Source organism: Perca fluviatilis, chromosome 5 (assembly GCF_010015445.1).
Source record: "Perca fluviatilis chromosome 5, GENO_Pfluv_1.0, whole genome shotgun sequence".
NCBI lineage: Eukaryota > Metazoa > Chordata > Actinopteri > Perciformes > Percidae > Perca > Perca fluviatilis.
In genome coordinates this window covers 36500144-36519065 of record NC_053116.1, presented here as the reverse complement: position 1 = coordinate 36519065, position 18922 = coordinate 36500144, and the positions used below count along the sequence as shown (strand labels likewise).

At 41.9% G+C, this 18922-nt stretch overlaps 1 protein-coding gene and 1 non-coding gene across 4 annotated transcripts; both read right to left on the bottom strand.

Moving 5' to 3' along the window:
* Positions 1 to 5836: 5836 nt before the first annotated feature.
* LOC120559924 lies at positions 5837 to 5999 on the bottom strand. Its single transcript, XR_005639379.1, has one exon. It is a non-coding gene; the product is annotated as a U1 spliceosomal RNA (small nuclear RNA).
* A 3041-nt stretch (positions 6000 to 9040) lies between these two features.
* On the bottom strand, positions 9041 to 18668 carry pex10 (peroxisomal biogenesis factor 10). Of its 3 annotated transcripts, none has more exons than XM_039801914.1 (6): positions 18314 to 18668; positions 16630 to 16710; positions 15090 to 15502; positions 13393 to 13559; positions 12624 to 12759; positions 9041 to 9236 (listed from the first exon to the last, which is right to left on the bottom strand). In XM_039801914.1, exons 1-6 carry the CDS (start codon positions 18423 to 18425, stop codon positions 9168 to 9170), a joined length of 978 nt encoding a protein of 325 aa, XP_039657848.1. In that variant the 5' UTR covers positions 18426 to 18668; the 3' UTR covers positions 9041 to 9167. The 3 variants fall into 3 exon arrangements, with proteins under 3 accessions (XP_039657848.1, XP_039657849.1, XP_039657847.1); XM_039801915.1 differs by lacking the exon at positions 9041 to 9236 and adding an exon at positions 15623 to 15679 and having other exon boundaries at positions 12016 to 12759; positions 18314 to 18331; XM_039801913.1 differs by lacking the exon at positions 9041 to 9236 and having other exon boundaries at positions 12020 to 12759.
* Between the last annotated feature and the right edge of the window lie 254 nt (positions 18669 to 18922).

The following is an 18922-nucleotide window of genomic DNA, read 5'->3' as shown; positions in this document are numbered from 1 at the left end:
CAAAGATTTTTAAAATATCAGAAAAGAAGAGAGAAATGTGCACACTTTAATATCTGTAAGGTGTCCGAGCATAATGATAAATCGTTATGAAGTGAATACATTAAACAGATATGTTCATCTGGACAAACATCACCACAACATGGTTTACAGAAAGTATTGTAATGATGTGATTGGGTTATAAATAAAAAAAAATAAAAAATACATCCATTCATATAGAAACAGTTGCATTTCTGTGTTTTAGTGCCTCGTCCCAAGCAGAGAGGAGCCCAGTGAGGGTGCTGTGTCTCCCACAAACTTCAGGAGAAAAAAACTAAATTCTTAGGACAATACATTTGGTTGCCAATTATTTACAGCCATCACAGGCATCACATTTTAAAGATGAAGAAGACACTTTCAAATCGTATCTTATCTTATTTCTGCATAAATAATCATCAGAAGTGGTCTCTAATTAAAATAAATCACACAGTTATATTAAAATAGAAACTACAGTATCGCTCGGCAACATTACAGTGCAGTTTATCTGGAAGCCCAACAGAGGGTAGTCTGGGACCACAAATGGCCACAATGAGACTAAACATGTGGACGTCTATCCATTTCAATCCTCTCTGAATGATATTTCTAGATAGATAGATAGATAGATAGATGATACTTTATTCATCACCGCGGAGAAATTCAAGTGTCCAGCAGCTCACGCATAAACACACATTCCCATACACAACACAGTTCCCCATAATAAATAAATGAATAAATACAATGCAAATGCATACACGAGAGTTAAAAACAGGATAAGAGCGGCATAATTATATTATATTTGGGTTCAGTTCTTATCTGGTCTGGTATATGGTTTATAGTGTGTATATATTATTTGTTTTGTATGAGTAAGCACATTGCGACCATTGGATAATCCAAAGCAAAATTCCTCGTCTGTGTCCCCACACCTGGCAAATAAAGCTGATTCTGATTCTAAAAAAGCTTGATGGCTGTGGGGACAAAGGATCTCCTGAACCTCTCTCTGTCCTACAGTGCAGCGAGAGCAGTCGCTCACTGTAACTGCTCCTCTGCCCAGCCAGGAGGAGGTGGTTGTCATTACCCATTATGGCGTACAGTTTGTTACACACACGCCCCTCCACCACAGTTCTTAAAGTGATGGTTCGGAGTAATTTCACCCTAGAGTCCTTTGCACCATGACCTCGAGCCAAACACCCCCCCCCCCCAGAAGCTTTTTTCAGCTGGTTCGAACATTGGGAGAGTTAGCTAGAGTAGCGTTATCAGCTGAATAGCTTAGCGCAGGGGCTAATGGACCCAGGTTTGTATCTCATAAATGACCCCACTAATAATGCCCGAAATGATACCAAACGTCTACACTAGTACAAATAGGTTATGCTCTCATAAAACGATCGATTGGAAAGTTTGGAAGTACACCAGAAGTTTATGTAAATAACACTTGCCTGTTGGCTTCTGCTTAATTTAATGATTAAATAAGGTAATGTCTCCAAACTTACCTCAATTATAACTTGTCTCCTGCTAGTTATACTACAGCACTTACTTAAAAAAAAAAAAAAAAGTTAAATTAATAAACATTTTTGTTGTATCTCTTTTCGGTGTTGTAATTTGTAGACGGCCCTAAGCACTCGTCTTACTGCCGGCAGCAGCAACAACAACAGCAGAGAGCAGAAGCCAGCAGGCAAGTGTTATTTACATAAACTTCTGGTGTACTTACAAACTTTCCAATCCATTGTTTTATGAATGCATAACCTATATGTACTAGTGTAGAAGTTTGGTATCATTTCGGGCATTATTATTGGGGTCATTTACGAGATACAAACCTGGGTCCATTAGCCCCGCGCTAAGCTATTTAGCTGATAACGCTACTCTACGCTAACTCTCCCAATGTTCAACCCAGCTGAAAAAAGCTTCTGGGGGGGTGTTTGGCTCGAGGTCATGGTGCAAAGGACCCTAGGGTGAAATTACTCCGAACCATCACTTTAATGAGTCCAGTCTTCTTCCAGTCATGTTGCCTCCCCAACAAACTGCACCATAAAACAGGACATTCGCCACCACAGTCTGATAAAACATGTAGGGTAGGCATAATTTACAGGGGGTAACCCCTCCCAATAATTGAAACTGACTTCTGCAACAAACAATAACAACAAACCAAATATTTATATTCAAATCAATATGGGGGTGCACAGCTATTTACAGACCAGTCAAAGTTAGATCTACCACACTGTCTGCAACCAACATCTATTAAGGTCTGTCTGATTCTAGAGGCAGAAAGTTTGCTTTTCAGTTGGATGCTCAAATTCCAAAATACAAATCAGTTTAAAAGCATAGCTGCAACTCCACAGTGCTTTGCAGTAAGCAATATTTTTTCCCCACTATGGCCACATCAAGACCTGCCCTTCAATAGCTACTATTGGCCGAGGTCCATGCTTGCGAGTAACGTAACCTGATTTGTACAGGTCCTATCCCCTGACCAATCAGCTTTCCCCAACTCGAGGTAAAATGCCTAACCCCAACCAATGGCCCACTATGGCCACGCCATAGATTGGTCATTTTGCATGCAGTTAGGTCTGGCTACACCACAGATGCATTCTGGGATAGGAGAAAAAAATGCTTTGGGCGCCCCAAAACGATTGTGATTGGTTTAAAGAAATGCAAACAACCCAGAGGTGTTTTTTTGTCCTATCCCAGAATGTATCTGTGGTGTAGCCAGACCTTCCTCCACAGCACTGTGGCGATAGATCTGACAATGCGAGAATATTCTGCAGCTAACAACATCTGCAGGTTTCCCTTTGTTGCCTCCCTAAAGACGCTGTGAAAAACAGGGAGGGAAGTTTAACACTTTCAAATGAATACTCTTTTTGGGTGTAATTAGCCAACTGCCTAGGTGTAAATGATGAGGAGAGAGAAGAGGAAGAGCAGGAGACATCCATCATCGTAGCTCGGGGATCAGCGTTAGCCTGGCAGCATCTGCCTCCACCGTGAGCCATATTCTCCATGGGAGGGGGAAAACCTGATTACCCAAAATGAGAGCAGTGTAAGTGAACTGGCTGGTTGTCAACAGGACAGAGAAAATGCCGCCAGAGTGTGTTGGGACTGAATGTTTGGATGTAAACACTTTTGAGTGCTAGCAGCCGGTCTGGGCCGCGAGAAAGCTCTAGAAAATCATTAATCTGTCGAGTGTTGCTGCTAATTGGCTGCTCTGTTGGTTTCAGCAGGGTCTGCTGACTACACGTACCGGCTTAGCTTTAGCAAACGAACGGGGGGGGGGGCGCAGATCAACGGCAAATGGGATGTTGAAAAGTGGGCCTGTCCCCAGTGGAAATTACACCCTAGGCAGTAGTTGAGGATATAATGGTTTCACAGGCGTAGATTACGGGGGAATGCAATAACTGTTCAATACAACAATAAAGTGAACAAAACAGGAGAATACTTAAAGGAACACACCAACTTATTGGGACTTTAGCTTATTCACCGTAACCCCCAGAGTAAGACAAGTCGATACATACCCTTCGTGTACGTGTGTGTTCGATCTGCGGGTTCCACCGGTAGCTTAGCCTAGCACATCAGAACCTGTATCCAATCCTGCTCCCACTAAGTTTCACAATAACGCCAACATCTTCCTATTTACATGTTGATTTAGAGTATAGTCGCAGCGCAAAGAACAAGGGTCAATGAGACACAGCCATCTTCTAACCCTCTAACAAACTGGAAACTATATTCTCAGAAGGTGAAGCACTGCTACTTCTGCTACTTGGGCGGAGTGATATGCTCGCGCAAGCCTTTCTGAGAATATAGTCCCGGTTTGTTTACGGTTAGAAGATGGCTGTGTCTCATGTTACGTTGTTTTTTGTACACGCTGTGACTTGCAAATCACAACATGTAAATATGAACATGTTATTTTGTCACTTATTGGGAGCAGTAGGCTAGTTGGAACCAGTTACCTGCAGGTTCTGTGCTGGGCTGCTACTGGTGGAGCCGTCAGACAGCGTTACAACATGCACAGAGATGAGAAGGGTGTGTATGGACTTATCTAACTCTGGGAGATACAGTGAATAAGCTAAAGTCCCAATAAGTTGGCGTGTTCCTTTAATAATAATAATTTCCTTTATGTAAATAACGACATTTCCAGCATACATTTATGAAAAAGGCACAAATTGTTGCATAACAATTTACCACAATGTCCCCCCACCACCCACACACACACACACACACTCTGTACTGCACAATCCAATCCAATCCAATCCACTTTATTTCTATAGCACATTTTACAAACACAAAGTTTCCAAAGTGCTGCACAGAAGACTCACAATGGATTTGTTCCCAGTTTTTTTAGCAGACTGCTAAGAAAAGCTGCAAACTAAAGTAAAACCAATGACAGTATATGAAAAATAAACCATTAAATTGCACTTTCTGGAGAGTTTTGTGCAAAGAAATGGAGAAATAGAGTCTTACATGATATGTGCAGAACTGCAAGGTTAAGAGCCTATACTTTGCATTGTTGTAGTCTCAACAGGTATTAGGGCATTTAGCATGTTAGGATATAAGAAGTGACCCATACAATGTGCCAAACATAATGTGCCACATGAAGAGACAGTGCAGCATATGACAGTAGCAACAGCTGAGAAGATTTGGGTCTGTGGTGATCAGGTCCACCTCACACAAACTTCCTTCTCCCATTCTCTCTCTTTACTAGCACACGCACACGCGCGCGCGCACGCGCGCGCGCACGCACGCACGCACGCACACACACACACACACACACACACACACACACACACACACACACACACACACACACGGCACCGAGTGGGGCTCTCCGATGCTCAGAGCGGAGTCGTGGCCGGAGATGCGACAGCGGGGACTGGTTCAACGGCTTGGTCAGCGACATGAACTTCGTAGCGGCCGGTTGAGCTTCCGAGCACCGGGCTTCCACAGCTGTGAACGGGGTTTTTAGCTTTAGGAGAAGGCAGTTGATCTGTTAATCCTACAGATGGAGACACTTCGGCGTTATGTAGTTGACCAGCAGTGGTGACCTATGGTGGTGTGTCTGCAGTTCTGGGCGGGTTGTTGCCGTGTTCCAATTGTTCTCATGTCAGCACCGCCGAGACAAAATAGACATGGCATTTCAAAAATCTTTCATTTATTGTCAGAATTATCATGTTTTCAAAAGCATCACTTTCATCAAATTGTATGTGACATATTTCCAGTAGGCAACTGACAGCAGGCACATCCGGACACAAATGAGCAGGCTTATGTGTCGGGGCTGAGCCCCGGAGAGGCCCGGCCCAATTTAACAACTGGCTACTGTATATTGGCCTATATGGGCCAGAATCAGCCTTTTGGGTTGTGGGGGGCGCATATCATAGTGAGGGGCGAGGGGGGTTGAGCGTCAAAGACTTTCAATGCATTCAGATAAACTTTTATGCAAGTTATGGTGGAAATACCCTTATTCATCCTATGTGAAGAAAAAAAAAACACAGTTGACAATTCAAAATATATCAAAATTATAATGGAAAGTTTGTTGTTGCGTGTCATTGCGCATTTTTAAGTGGTTATATGGAAATCCTAGACTACACCAGTTTACAAATGGTCCGCTAGAGTCTGTGATCAAAACTCCGCACTAGCAACGGTCTTAGCGACGACGTTCTCCTAATACATTCATGCGTAGAGTGCCGCGATTGACCAATCAGAATCAAGCATTCGACAAGGCCGTGTAATCATTGTGATTCCTATTTCCATTGATACTTGCACATCAATGACTAAACAAGCATATCTATGTTTATCCTTCGTCCATTACTTCCTGTATATTTTTATCATTTGACAACATATTAGGGGGAGAGCGCGAACGCAGTCCCCCACTACCACAAATTTTGCAGTCGAGATTCCCGCATTTGGGGAATTCGCAAAGTTCAGAAAGCCGCTGTGCAATGGCTATGCCTCCCTTTGGGTGAACCACCTTGTTGATCATGGTATCTCCCCTGCCAGGTAAGTATGATTATTGTTATTAGAGACGGCGGAGTCTTTCACAGACACACCATGATGACTAATGGTGCCGAATATGGAACTTAACCAGAAATTAAAACCAGAGATTTTATAGTGAGAGTATAAGAAACGACAAGACGTTAATAAGGAGGAAACACTTTTGTTCTAAGTTTCACAATGATTATTTATGTTTTACCGGAGAAAATGGGGCGCAATTCCCATCATGCAATGCCGCATTTCCACATGCAAAGCCAACGTTGAGTCACAATTATTCTGTTTTTTACTCCGACAAATGAGTTTACAGCCGGGTAACAGCACAGCAGCACGTTTAAATAAGACACAGCTAAATCATACTGTAATGGACGCTTGTTTGATACACATTTTAAATTCAGATAAGGGAATATTTAAACTGTTTTGTTCCACACATTGACGTTTTAACAACCCCAATTTCTTTGTGTGACGGGGACGAGGCTCGAGCGCAGCTCTTCACGTTTCCTTCCAGTTCACACGAGATTCACGTATTTTACAAATCTAAGACTAGCCTACAGGTACAGAAATAAACTATATATATATATATATATATAAAAAGGTATATAATAAGATTTTCATCATGCATAATTTACTTTGTAATATTCATGTTAGACCAGTGAGGTATTTCTTCTAATTATCAACTAGCTAACGTTAAACACAGCACAACCATTAGCTTAATCTGACCGGCAGCATGTTAGCAACCTTTTGCAGGTGAATTATTAAACTACCTCACGTTAGAGCCAACAATGAGTGGATCTTATTTGGAGAAATTTGCCTAGTAAAATGTGCGCAGTGACAGCTTATGTAATGGATTTGGCCTTTGGTTTTCTGTGTTGCTTCGATGTGTTGGCTCACTGTATTAATTCTGTCTGTCAACCCAAACATTTAAAGGCATGTGTAATTGGGATGGACAAGGAAGACCGCATACCATGATAATGGCCAGGATGAAGAGGAAACCTTAACATTAGTCCTCGCTCCAATTACAGACTGTTTGGGATTTATTCTGTGGAGGGAGGCAGTTGACAACAAGCAGCAGCATCAGCGGCCATTTTTGAGCAGCTAAACCTTGTTTTTTTGTGCTGTGATTATCTTAATCGTTAATTGTGTAATGTTGTTAAGTTAAGATGACGTAGAAGTCTCCCAAGTCTCTGTTCTCTTTACTGGAGCTGGTACCTTGATGTACAAAGCACATTTAGCTTGTCAGTATGTCTATAGGGTCTATCCACACAGTGGTGTAGTCTAATATATTGTAGTGGGTATACTGTACCATATATACAGTGGCACTCATAAGTTTATGAACCCATGCTAAAGTTGACTAAAAAGAGGAATAAAAAAAATTATCTTTTGGAAATTGATCTTAATGCTTTAATTAAAAACATTAGGAAAAATCCAATCTTTAAGGCCACCAATTTTCTTTGTGAATGAATAATGTATCATAAATAAATGTTCTTCCTTTAAAATACAGGAGGCATAAGTCAGTCCACCCCTATGTTAAATTCCCATAAAGGCAGGCAGATGTTTATTTTGAAAGGCCAGTTATTTCATGGATCCAGGATACTATGCATCCTGATAAAGTTCCCTTGGCCTTTGGAATTAAAATAGCACCCCACATCATCACATACCCTTCACCATACCCCCACATCATCACATACCCTTCACCCTACCCCCACATCATCACATACCCTTCACCATACCCCCAACATCATCACATACCCTTCACCATACCTAGAGATTGGCATGGGGTACTTTCCATAAAATCATCTCTCAATGCAAATCAAACCAGCCATTAGGCTAACTGAAATAAAACCATGCCAATCTCTAGGTATGGTGAAGGGTATGTGATGATGGACTTTTCCTCATTTTTTTTTTATTAAGGCATTAAGATCAATTTCCAAAAGATAATTAGTTTTATTCCTCTTTTTAGTCAACTTTAGCATGGGTTCATAAACTTATGAGTGCTTATTTATTTATTCTCACACACACACACACACACACACACACACACACACACACACACACACACACACACACACACACACACACACACACACACACACACACACACACACACACACACACACACACACACACACAACACACCAAACAACACACACACACACACACACACACACACACACACACACACACACACACACACACACACACACACACACACACACACACACACACACACACACACACACACACCCACCAGGGGTAATTACATCGACTTTGTAAGCGAAGCCAAAACATCTGCAGTATAGGTCATACTCAATCAATCAATCTATAATCTTTGTATAGCACTTTTCATACAAATATATGTTATATATGTTATAAACTATAAAAACAAAGACAATGTCACCTCTACACACAAACAAAACAGAGAAACATTCTTACATTTTATTAGCATCTGATAGTTTTAATTAAATTAAAAGCAATATTTACAAGATTTGACTGATACAATCTCAAATGTTATTCTCAATCAACAACTTTTGTTCAGCAACAAAAGAAGCAATTAATTTGAAAAAAAAAAAAAAACCTGAAAAGAACATAAAAGGTTTATACCTCCAGAAGCTACAGTACGTTGGCACAAAGTTCTGAGCAGTGTGTGTGTGTGTGAGTGCGTGTGTGTGTGAGTGCGTGTGTGCGCGCGCGTGTATCTCTGTGTAGTTTGTAGTTTCAGGCTCTGTAGTTCTAGCTGTTAGCCTGGTTGACACCAGACCCTTCTCAGTTGTATCAAGCTTCATTCGCAGCTCATTTCCAAAGGGGAGTCACCAACGGACGCCGCTCAAATGCCTCTGGCTGCAACTGGATAGTCCTTCAACCAATCAGAACAACGATCCGGGTGACGTAGCAGCGACAGCAGCATCAACGGGCCGCTGCGCTTCGGTGGCCGCCATGTTGAATGTAAACAAAAAGCTGCTCGCTGTCGCTGCGCTATCATCATTGTGTAAAGCCCGCCTCAACGGTTGTGATTGGTATAAAGCCCGCCTCAACGGTTGTGATTGGTATAAAGCCCGCCTCAACGGTTGTGATTGGTGCCTCGATTTTGAAAAATTGGAAATGGGCTTGAATGGGCTCTGGGCCAGACCGACTTGCAGAGCAAATCTCAAATTTGCCAGAAGTTCGTCAGGGTCTTCCCAGGCTACCTAGCTGTAGTTCCTCAGGTACACCAGTCTGTGAGGCTGGAACTTCTCCCGACACAGGGGGCACTCTGCCTGTGGGATGTAATACACCAAACACACATGGCACATTTGCATTCACACAGACAGTTGTGGGAATACAAAACTTCACTGCATTAGGACATAAAAATGTAACAATTTATCCAAACTATAAAGACTATTCAGAAACAAAATATTCAGTGAGCAGGACCAGTGATTTCTTGGTTGTTGACTGTTTAATGGTTTTTGGTTCATCTGTTCGGATTATTTTGTTATTGTTCAAAAGGGTTGATTTGTTCATGCCGACCGAGCTGAACATGGAGGCTGATGAAATATAAAAAAGAGGGGGGGTAGGACCAGAAAAGTTCTCAACCTTATCCTACCCCTTTCGGACAAGAACATTTTTATTTCAGTTGCTTATATGTTGCTGAGGATCCTGTCTGTAATTTCTTTTTTATTGCTTGAAAGTTTTACTTTTTACTTCGCGTTTAAAAAAAAAATAAAAAATAAATGTTTTTGACTCTACTGGGCTTTTGCCTCATGAAGGTCTGGTGCAGGCCAGCTGACAGTCTTGCCTGGGCCCGGGACGAGATCTTAGATGGCCCCCCCCCCTCGCGGCCAGATCTCTCCTTTTCCCTTGCTCTTCCTCTCCTCACATCTCTCACTGAAATTAAGTGTGTAATCAGTCTCTGATCCATCCTGCTCAGACTCTCCGACAGGGCAGCGAGCCCCCCCGCATCACTCTCTCTCTCTCTCTCTCTCTCTCTGTCTCTCTCTCTCTCTCTCTCACGGGTAGCCTGACTCTGTCCCTCCGTTGCGAGGCAGCGGGCCCCTCCCGCATCACTCTCTCTGTCACCTGACTGCAGCTGGATCTCTCTCTGTCTCATCCTTACCGATGGAGCTACCAAACTCAACTGTTTCTGTCAAAGAGAACGTGTTGTCTCAGGCTTTTATACGAGCTAATGGACGTTAACATTAGAGCTGGCCTGTTACGTTACGTTACATGGCTCGTAAACGTTGGCTGCGCTGTTTCCTACCTCGCTCTACGTTGACAGTTCCAGCTTCACCGTCACCACCTTTTTTTTAATATTTGTTTAGAAAATCTCTAAGGCCTCTATTTCCTTCTTCTCTTTTCTTTCCTTTTCCGAGCTCAGGACTTGTGCTGACCGGACATTTTGAGCGTACTGAACTTCAAATCAAGTGACAACATCAAATTTTGATCAGTGGCCAAACCATTTTTATGTTGGGGTGGGGGGGTTCTTGACCACCATTTCCAGGACAATTAGGAAGAAAACAAATAAAACGCTTTTATTTAATTCAAATATTATGCTACATATTTTTTTCCACAAATAGGCCTATTTAAAAAAAAGATTTTTAATTCTTCCATAATTTAATGAGGGCCCAGTTCTGGGCCCCCCCCTACTGTGGGCCCGGGACAACAGACCCGTTTGTCCCCCCCTATCGGCGGGCGTGGTCTGGTGGGGTGAAAATATTTCCTGTTGAGTTAAAATAAAACATTTCGGGAGCTATAATCTGGTGGGTACAGCCACTAACCCAGGGTTTCTGCAGGTTTCCACAAGTCAAATTTAAGACTTTTTAAAGGCCTTTTTAAGACCTTTTATGAATGAAATTTAAGACCTTTATCACGACATAAAAGGACAACGAAATGCAGAGTCACAAAATACCTGCAAAGTTAATAAAACTATATATAATCTGTACATATACAGCAAATTATATTTGGACCACCGAAAGAAAGAACTACAACATCACAGAATAAAAAACACATTTCAGTGAGCATTAGAAGTAGCTTTACACGGATGTAGGAAAATTTAAGACCCGTTTAAAATTATTGAAGACCTAGAACACCATACTTTTGCGAATTAAAACTTTTTATAGCCTGACGTTGTCATACTCAGATTTAGTCAGAATATGAGTCTGATACTGCTCCACTGGGCTGAGATTATGGGGCTTGTTTCAACCGAACCAGGAAAGAAGTCAGGCTCGTTCGAGATGAGCCAGGTCTGCGCAGAATTGATCACCGGCGATCGCCGCCCAATGCATGCCGGTTAGATTTGTGTCCGGCTTGATCCCGACTTGCTCTGACGTCATGCCAGCATGGGCAACGATAATCTCACGAGATCAGAATCAACTCAACATGATGACGTTTTATATAAACTTTTTATTGATTGTGAATTGGAGGGATTTTAACTGCCATTTGTCTGATTTAAAAGGCTTATTCTGTACAGAACACATGCTGTGAGGCTGATAGTGATGTTTAGAAGTCAGAGAGACTAAATCTGTTCAGATTACCAATCATCTACAGTGTGTTGTTAATTAAAATCAGCAACAGATCGCATGTAGATAATTTTGACAGCTACTCTGTCATAATTAAAACAACTGGAGACTGCGTAGGAGCTGATATATGGGTCTGATAACATTTTATTAAATCGGACCACAGTGTTTCTGTGACTTCCTGTTCAGCCTGAAGGCTGCTGGAAACGGCTGGAACTTGAGAGCAGATTTTTGTCACCGCCCCCGGCTGCTCCCGCCTGCTCTCGTCCACTTTACAGGCAAGGCGCAGTTCATCTCGAACCAGCCTAATGCCTCTGCACTCAATTGGATAGACCTACAACCAATCAGAGCGCCCCATCGTCTTAGTGACCATCGGGGCCAGCTGATAAATTAAACTTTTGCCGAATCCCGTAGGAAGGACGGCAAAAACATCTTTCCAATCGAGAAATGCCTTGATCGCGGTTCTCTGTTCCTCTTTTAAAATGAACGCGCTGTCGATATCTTCTATAACAGACGCGATGGCTGAAGCTACACATCTCAATTCTCCAGCGGCAGCCATCTTTGTTGTAAATTCAACCCAAGCGCTCTTTGGTGACGTGGTTGATTACGTTACGGTTGACCATCTGTCCATCATCGTATAACGCCCGCCCTGATAATTTGATTGGCTAGAGTTTAAGACCCGCGGAAACCCTGTAAACCTGCACAAATAAGACAAAAAGAAAGCCTGTAATTCTCAAAGCACCAACAAAAAGATGAAATGCATTCGACTGAGTTTGAAAAAAAAAAAATGTAACCTTGATTTACAAGGCTGTTGCTGCCGTTTCATCCTTGTTGTTTAATTATGCATAAATTATCCTTAATGTCATCTCCTGTTACCAACAATAAGAAAGAGAAATCTCTTTGGAAATTCTCCCTCAAAACAGGATGCCTTTTAAAAATGTAAAATGACACAAAAAGGATCAATAAGTAACAACAAATTAAAATATTAAAACCTCCAGCATGGCTAGTGATAGAAATGGTTTGGGGGTGGGGGGGGATATTTAATAGATGTAGACAGATAGCCTTTATTGTTTTTTTAATTCACGAACAATTAATCATGTAGTAGAGTTTTAGAGACGGAGGTTGCGTGTGATACAGTGGCGTAAGCCTGACCTTGGTGTTGCACCACTCGGTGATGCACTCCCAGCAGAAGAGGTGTCCACAGGGGGTGGAGGTGGCGTGTCTCCTCTCCTCCAGGCAGAGCATACAGCTGGCTGCCCTGGGGCCCGAGCTCTGTGTGCGCTGAGGACTGCAGACACACAGATCAAAGATATTTAAAAGAGAGTTAACACATTTCATTCTTTTACTGCTACACAATGCTTTCGTTACAAGACGTACAGTAGTTCTCTCAGTGGCTTGGTTTGCACCGCTGGTTAGTGATTAACACGAGTAAAATCAGCATCTCCATAGATGGGGTCTGAGTAGGGTTGGGCATCGTTTGGATTTTTACGATTCCGATGCCCGACCGGTACTTTTAAAACGAATCAGACCCCTAAACCGATTCTTGAAAAACTGAAATATGACATCAAAGAAAAGGCTTTTACTTCAGTTTTGGTGAGCCCAGAGGGAAAATATGGCATTTTTAAAGTAGCCTAAACTTACGGTAGCTAGCTAACGGTAGACTACAGAGAAAGTGTGATATTTTTACGTCCGTTTCGGAGCGACCGAGGGAAAATATTTCAGTCAACACATTAAGTGGAACTTAAATGAGGAACTATTCGTTAGCCTAACAGGCTAACTATTCGTTTCACGTTCTAATCCGGTCCGATTCCTACCGTTTGTGTAGGAACCGGTTCCATAGTGAAACCGGGTTTCGGTACCCAACCCTAGGTCTAAGTGGACAGAGCTGTGTCCTTTGGTCGGGACCCGGTCGGTCCTGTACCTGAGGTTCCTGTAGAGCTTCCACTCCTGCCTGGCGCGCTGTTTCTGCCTGAAGTTGTTGAGCTGCAGACACACCGTGATGAATAGCTGGAGGAGGGACGCGGCCCCCAGCAGCCTGTAGCTGCTCTGGATGGTCCCGTCATCGCCGTTGAGCCCCATCACGCGCAGCTACACGGGACATTAGTGGAGATGGAAATGTAAACCCTGATTTACATCGTACAGCCGGTGGTTCAGCTTTGTCAACTTCAATGATACACATGTTGCAGAAAAAAAAAAAAGAGTAACTACTGTAGAGATCATATGTTCCTTAAACAGTAGTTAAATAGCAGTTTTTATAAAGGAGGATTTACATACACAAATGTTGGGAGATCATTTGGTAGGGCTGGACGATTAATCGAAAATGTGTCGAAATCGAAATTCTGAAGCTGTTATCGACGTATGTTTCCCATGATGATAATTTATTCCTGTTGATAGGCCTACTTTCTCCTTAAAAACATTCTACCGTGTACACACGAACACTGGCATACACACAAGACACCAGGCACTACCTTCTGTTTACTGATAGCTACATTTAACTCAGACTAATTAATTAGCTAGTTAGTGGCGATTTTTTGGCAGCGAGTAGGGCTGCTCGATTATGGAAAAAAATAATAATCACGATTATTTTGGTCAATATTGAAATGGTCAATACATGATTATTTAACACGATTACTCATTAACATTTGGATATAATGGATAGTGTCCAGGGGTATAATCTCTTATCTCACAGAAAGAGTCTTTGGATCAGAATAAAATCTGTTTCACTACTGTTACAGATATCACACATAACGTTACACAGCTAATGAACAGTTCCACAGACATAACACAATGTGCATCTCACATCACACGTTCACTCACTATGACCACTACTACTGGCATTACTAAACATTGTGCCAAAATATCAACAATAATGTCGCCGTCAGTGGGCTTATTTGCTAGCTAACCTTAGGAAAAATCCAGCACATAGACGGTACCTTAGAGTAACGTTACGTGAAACCGGTGATTTAACGTCCCTGCTCATTTACATACAGTTTAACAACCAAACTAAATGATGAGGAAACATTACTATGTTTTTTCATGTTGGTTTTGAGCAGTATGCCTATGTACACCCACTAAGCTGGAAAAAGTTTTAAACAGTAAGTGAATACAGCGTGTCGGGGGAACACAACGTCTATAGACAGTATACTACAGCGGGGGGGCAAAGGCAGAGGGACCGCAGGATTAGCTAACGTTGAAAGTTCCCAGACAACTGAGTTGGTTTAGCCTTTTTTTGCTCACCAAACGCTGCTGCCATCTTTACTCGCGCTGAGTTTTTAAATTATTGTCCGTTATTGGCTGAACGCTGGAACACGGTTTGTTATGTTTGGTGGTGCAGGTTGGCCACTTTGTTTTTGTTGGCGTGTGTGGAGCCTGGGCTGTCTACAGAGACCGCTTTTTTTTTTTACAGTGTGTTCAGGGGACAGGCAGCTTGCAGATAGTGAGGAGATGTTTTCTGTATGTGATAAAAAAAAATGTTGTAGCCTAAAAAAACGCGTGACATCGCTTAGAGCACCTTTAACACTTCCATTTTTGAAAGCATTCTTAGTTTACAGCATTTTTTCACACCTGCCTAAAACTCTTACACAGTACTGTATGACAAATAAAATAAAAATCACCTACATAGCTGATCCCGGCCGCCCTCTTGGACAGGTGATAGAACGAGCCGCTGATGTAGAACAGAGCCACGTGGAGGCGGTGCAGGAGGGTCAGGCCCTGATGGAGGACAAACACGGCCGGCAGGCACGCTCTCCTCTGGGGCTCCGACAGCAGCGCCACTGCCCTCCGCGTCCGCCCCCTCAGCCAGGACTCCAGGCTCCACGGCCAGGATGCCGCCTGGCGCTGCCTGGCGCCCCCGCCGCCCTCCTGCTCACATCCCAGCTCGTTCTCCAGGCACACCAGGACCTTGTCCAGGAGGTAGGGAAAGAAGGAGTGGCACAGGACAAAGAGGCCTCGTCTGGTCCGAGAGGGGATTCGACTTTTCGTGGGATCCACCTGGACGATGTTGACATACTCCTCGCCCAGGGTTTGGTAACCTTGGGAGGAGAATGACACAAAGGATTGTTAATAACTCATAACATACATGAAGTTAGATTTTATGTTGTTTTGGTTGGAAATAGTCTGGATCAACAGAGGTACATTTCCAAGATAATTACCTGACATTCAGTCCCTCACTGCTCTCTCTGTGTGTTGCTGCTCTCAAACTCTGTTACCTTCGGGAAACGACAACAGACTTTTGATCTAGCTTGCTACACGCTAAAAATGGCAAGTTTTGAAGAACCTTTGATGGTGCAACAAGTCAGGTCTGCTTGGTTATTTCAGGGAACGATTGGTAAGATTTACAAAGAATATGTTTAGGGCATTTCCTCTCTAACTGGGATGTTTTCGGACCGATTGGTGGGATTGCTGCACACTGATAAGAGCTAATGAGGTTTAACCATGTATCAGCTGATTTAAATAGCTCACATTACTGTATTTTGTCAACAGTTAACTTCGTTTAATATTGTATGAGGTGATTTCTTTTGCAGAGTGCAAATGTTCCACCAAAACAAGTTCCTTCCTGAGACTATTTAGCAGAGCCACCGTCGCTGCGTATGGAGCTTAGCACTGCCCAAGACAATTGTGATTAGTTAAAGAAATGCTAACGAACCAGAGCGTTTGTCACTTAGAAATTTCCATTTCACTCCATTACAGACAGAATACCAGCTGAGATCAGTTGCATTGTTTTTTTTAATCAGGGCAGCAGTTTTCAGATGACATTATGTGTTTACATAATTGCAAAAGGGTTCTCAACCGTTGTAGAAAGAAGTGGCTGATCTTTAATGCAATATCTACATTGCCCATTATCAGCAACTATTCATCCAATGCTCCAAAGGCACATTCTGTTTACTAATCTGATATCATTTTAAAAGGCTAACTGAGAAAACATTGGAGAACCCTTCTTCAATTATGTAAGCATATCATGTAATCTGAAAACTGCTGCCCTGATTAGAAAAAACAATGCAACTGATCTCAGCTGGTATTCTGTCTATAATGGAGTGGAATGGACATTTCTAAGTGACCCCAAACTTTTGACTGGTAGTGTATGTGTGGAGTAGCCAGACCTTACTCCACAGCGCTGTGGAGATAGAGCTGGCAATGCTAGAACTAGGTCAGCAACTACCTGTGAATGTTGTTAAACCATAGTATGCGAGGTCTGACAGCAGCTCTATCTCTTTCCTCCAGTCCAGCCATCTTTTAGATCCTACAGAGAGAAACAAAAAACTTCAGTAGAGAGCAAGTGCTGCATATCCTTCACGGACCAGAGACATACAGCTTCAGATATGAATTCACATTTGCTTTATCACTCTGACATACAAAAGGGAGGTTTTATTTTGATGATAACACTTCATCGTTGCTTTATAACAGTAGTTAGTGACTATTGAATTGAATAAACTAACTGTTACTCATGAAAAGTAGTGAGACTGAGCAGAGGTACTGTATTTAGGTTTGGGTATCACAATCCACACCAGCACAGAGCTTGTTAACTATGTTGGCAACGTTAGCAATGTGTGAACAAATGCTGAAACTTCACATTTCAGACAAGGAAACTAACTGATCAGATAGTAACGTTAATCGATGTATTTAAATGCAGTGGTGTAGTCTACGTGATACGCAGGTATATGCAGTATACCCACTAAGAAAGCTCCAGGATTTCCATATACCCACTTAAAAATGCCCAATGACACATAACAACATACTTTCTATTATATTTTTGATATATTTCGAATTTACATCTGTTATTCTTCAAATTGGTGCATACAAGTGTATTTGAATGCAGGAAAAGAAGTCTCTGATGCTCAAAATAACCCTGGGGGGAGGACATGCTGCCCCCACTCCCCTCCCAAAAGGCAGATTCTGGCCCATATGTATAGGCCAATATATTTATATATAGTACAGTATACCCACTACAATACATTAGACTACACCACTGATTAAATGTATGGCGAACTGATTAAGGGATGGAAAGTGTCCCAATTATGTTCTGTAATCAGTAACATGAACTAAAAGGAGGTTTGCAACTATACAGATAAGAGACTGCACCAAGTTTGCTCTGAAGCCAACGTTACATGTTAAAGTGAAGAACGCTAACGTTCACCTACATATTAAAAGTGAAGAAAGCTAACGTTAACCTACATGTTAAAGTGAAGAAAGCTGACGTTCACCTACATATTAAAAGTGAAGAAAGCTAACGTTAACCTACATGTTAAAGTGAAGAAAGCTGACGTTAACATACGTATTATTGTGAAGAAAGCTGACGTTAACCTACATGTTAAAGTGAAGAAAGCTGACGTTAACCTACATGTTAAAGTGAAGAAAGCTGACGTTAACCTACATGTTAAAGTGAAGAAAGCTGACGTTCACCTACATATTAAAAGTGAAGAAAGCTAACGTTAACCTACATGTTAAAGTGAAGAAAGCTGACGTTAACATACGTATTATTGTGAAGAAAGCTGACGTTAACCTACATGTTAAAGTGAAGAAAGCTGACGTTAACCTACATGTTAAAGTGAAGAAAGCTGACGTTAACCTACATGTTAAAGTGAAGAAAGCTGACGTTCACCTACATATTAAAAGTGAAGAAAGCTAACGTTAACCTACATGTTAAAGTGAAGAAAGCTGACGTTAACATACGTATTATTGTGAAGAAAGCTGACGTTAACCTACATGTTAAAGTGAAGAAAGCTAACGTTAACCTACATGTTAAAGTGAAGAAAGCTAACGTTAGCGAAGGTTTTGCTAGGGTTACGAAGCGGTAACGTTAATAATTTCCAGGTGTGTTCAAACACACCTGAAAACAAACTCACCAGCAAGTGTTTGGAAAGCTTCGTTGGCGTTGTTTCTCAGGAAGGTTTGATAATATTCGTCCTTTTGACTGGACCGAATCAACTGGGACTGGTTTGCAGGAGCTAGCGGCATGGTTATTGTAAGTTAAATACAGAGCTGACAGCAATTTTACAGCAGGTTAGTAGCCTGCAAACTGCCGAATGCTCAGACTAGCAAACATTCAAGATGTCATTTATCTGCAGAAAATACATAGTCTGGTGTCCGTGGTATGACACTCGTTGCCTTTATTCTGCATGGTGTCTTGTATTCCTTAGTAATGATTTGTACTGTACAGTTTACAGTTTAATGTAAATCCAGGAAACAAACAGGAAGTTGATGCCGTGAATACAAACCCGATAATGAACCTCTTAACCCACAGCGACACTCCGTGGCCGGATGAGGAATTACAAGATCACTTTCAACTAGAACGTTATTTTCTTTAGTTTGCAGGACTTATTAAACTCCCTCCTATAACTTTTGCATTTCTAAAGAGGATATTTGAAAAGGAATTTAATTTTAATCTTATCTCTTTTGATGTGTTTACTTATTAATACATATTCAAATGGCTAATTGTTTTGTACTGCCTTCAG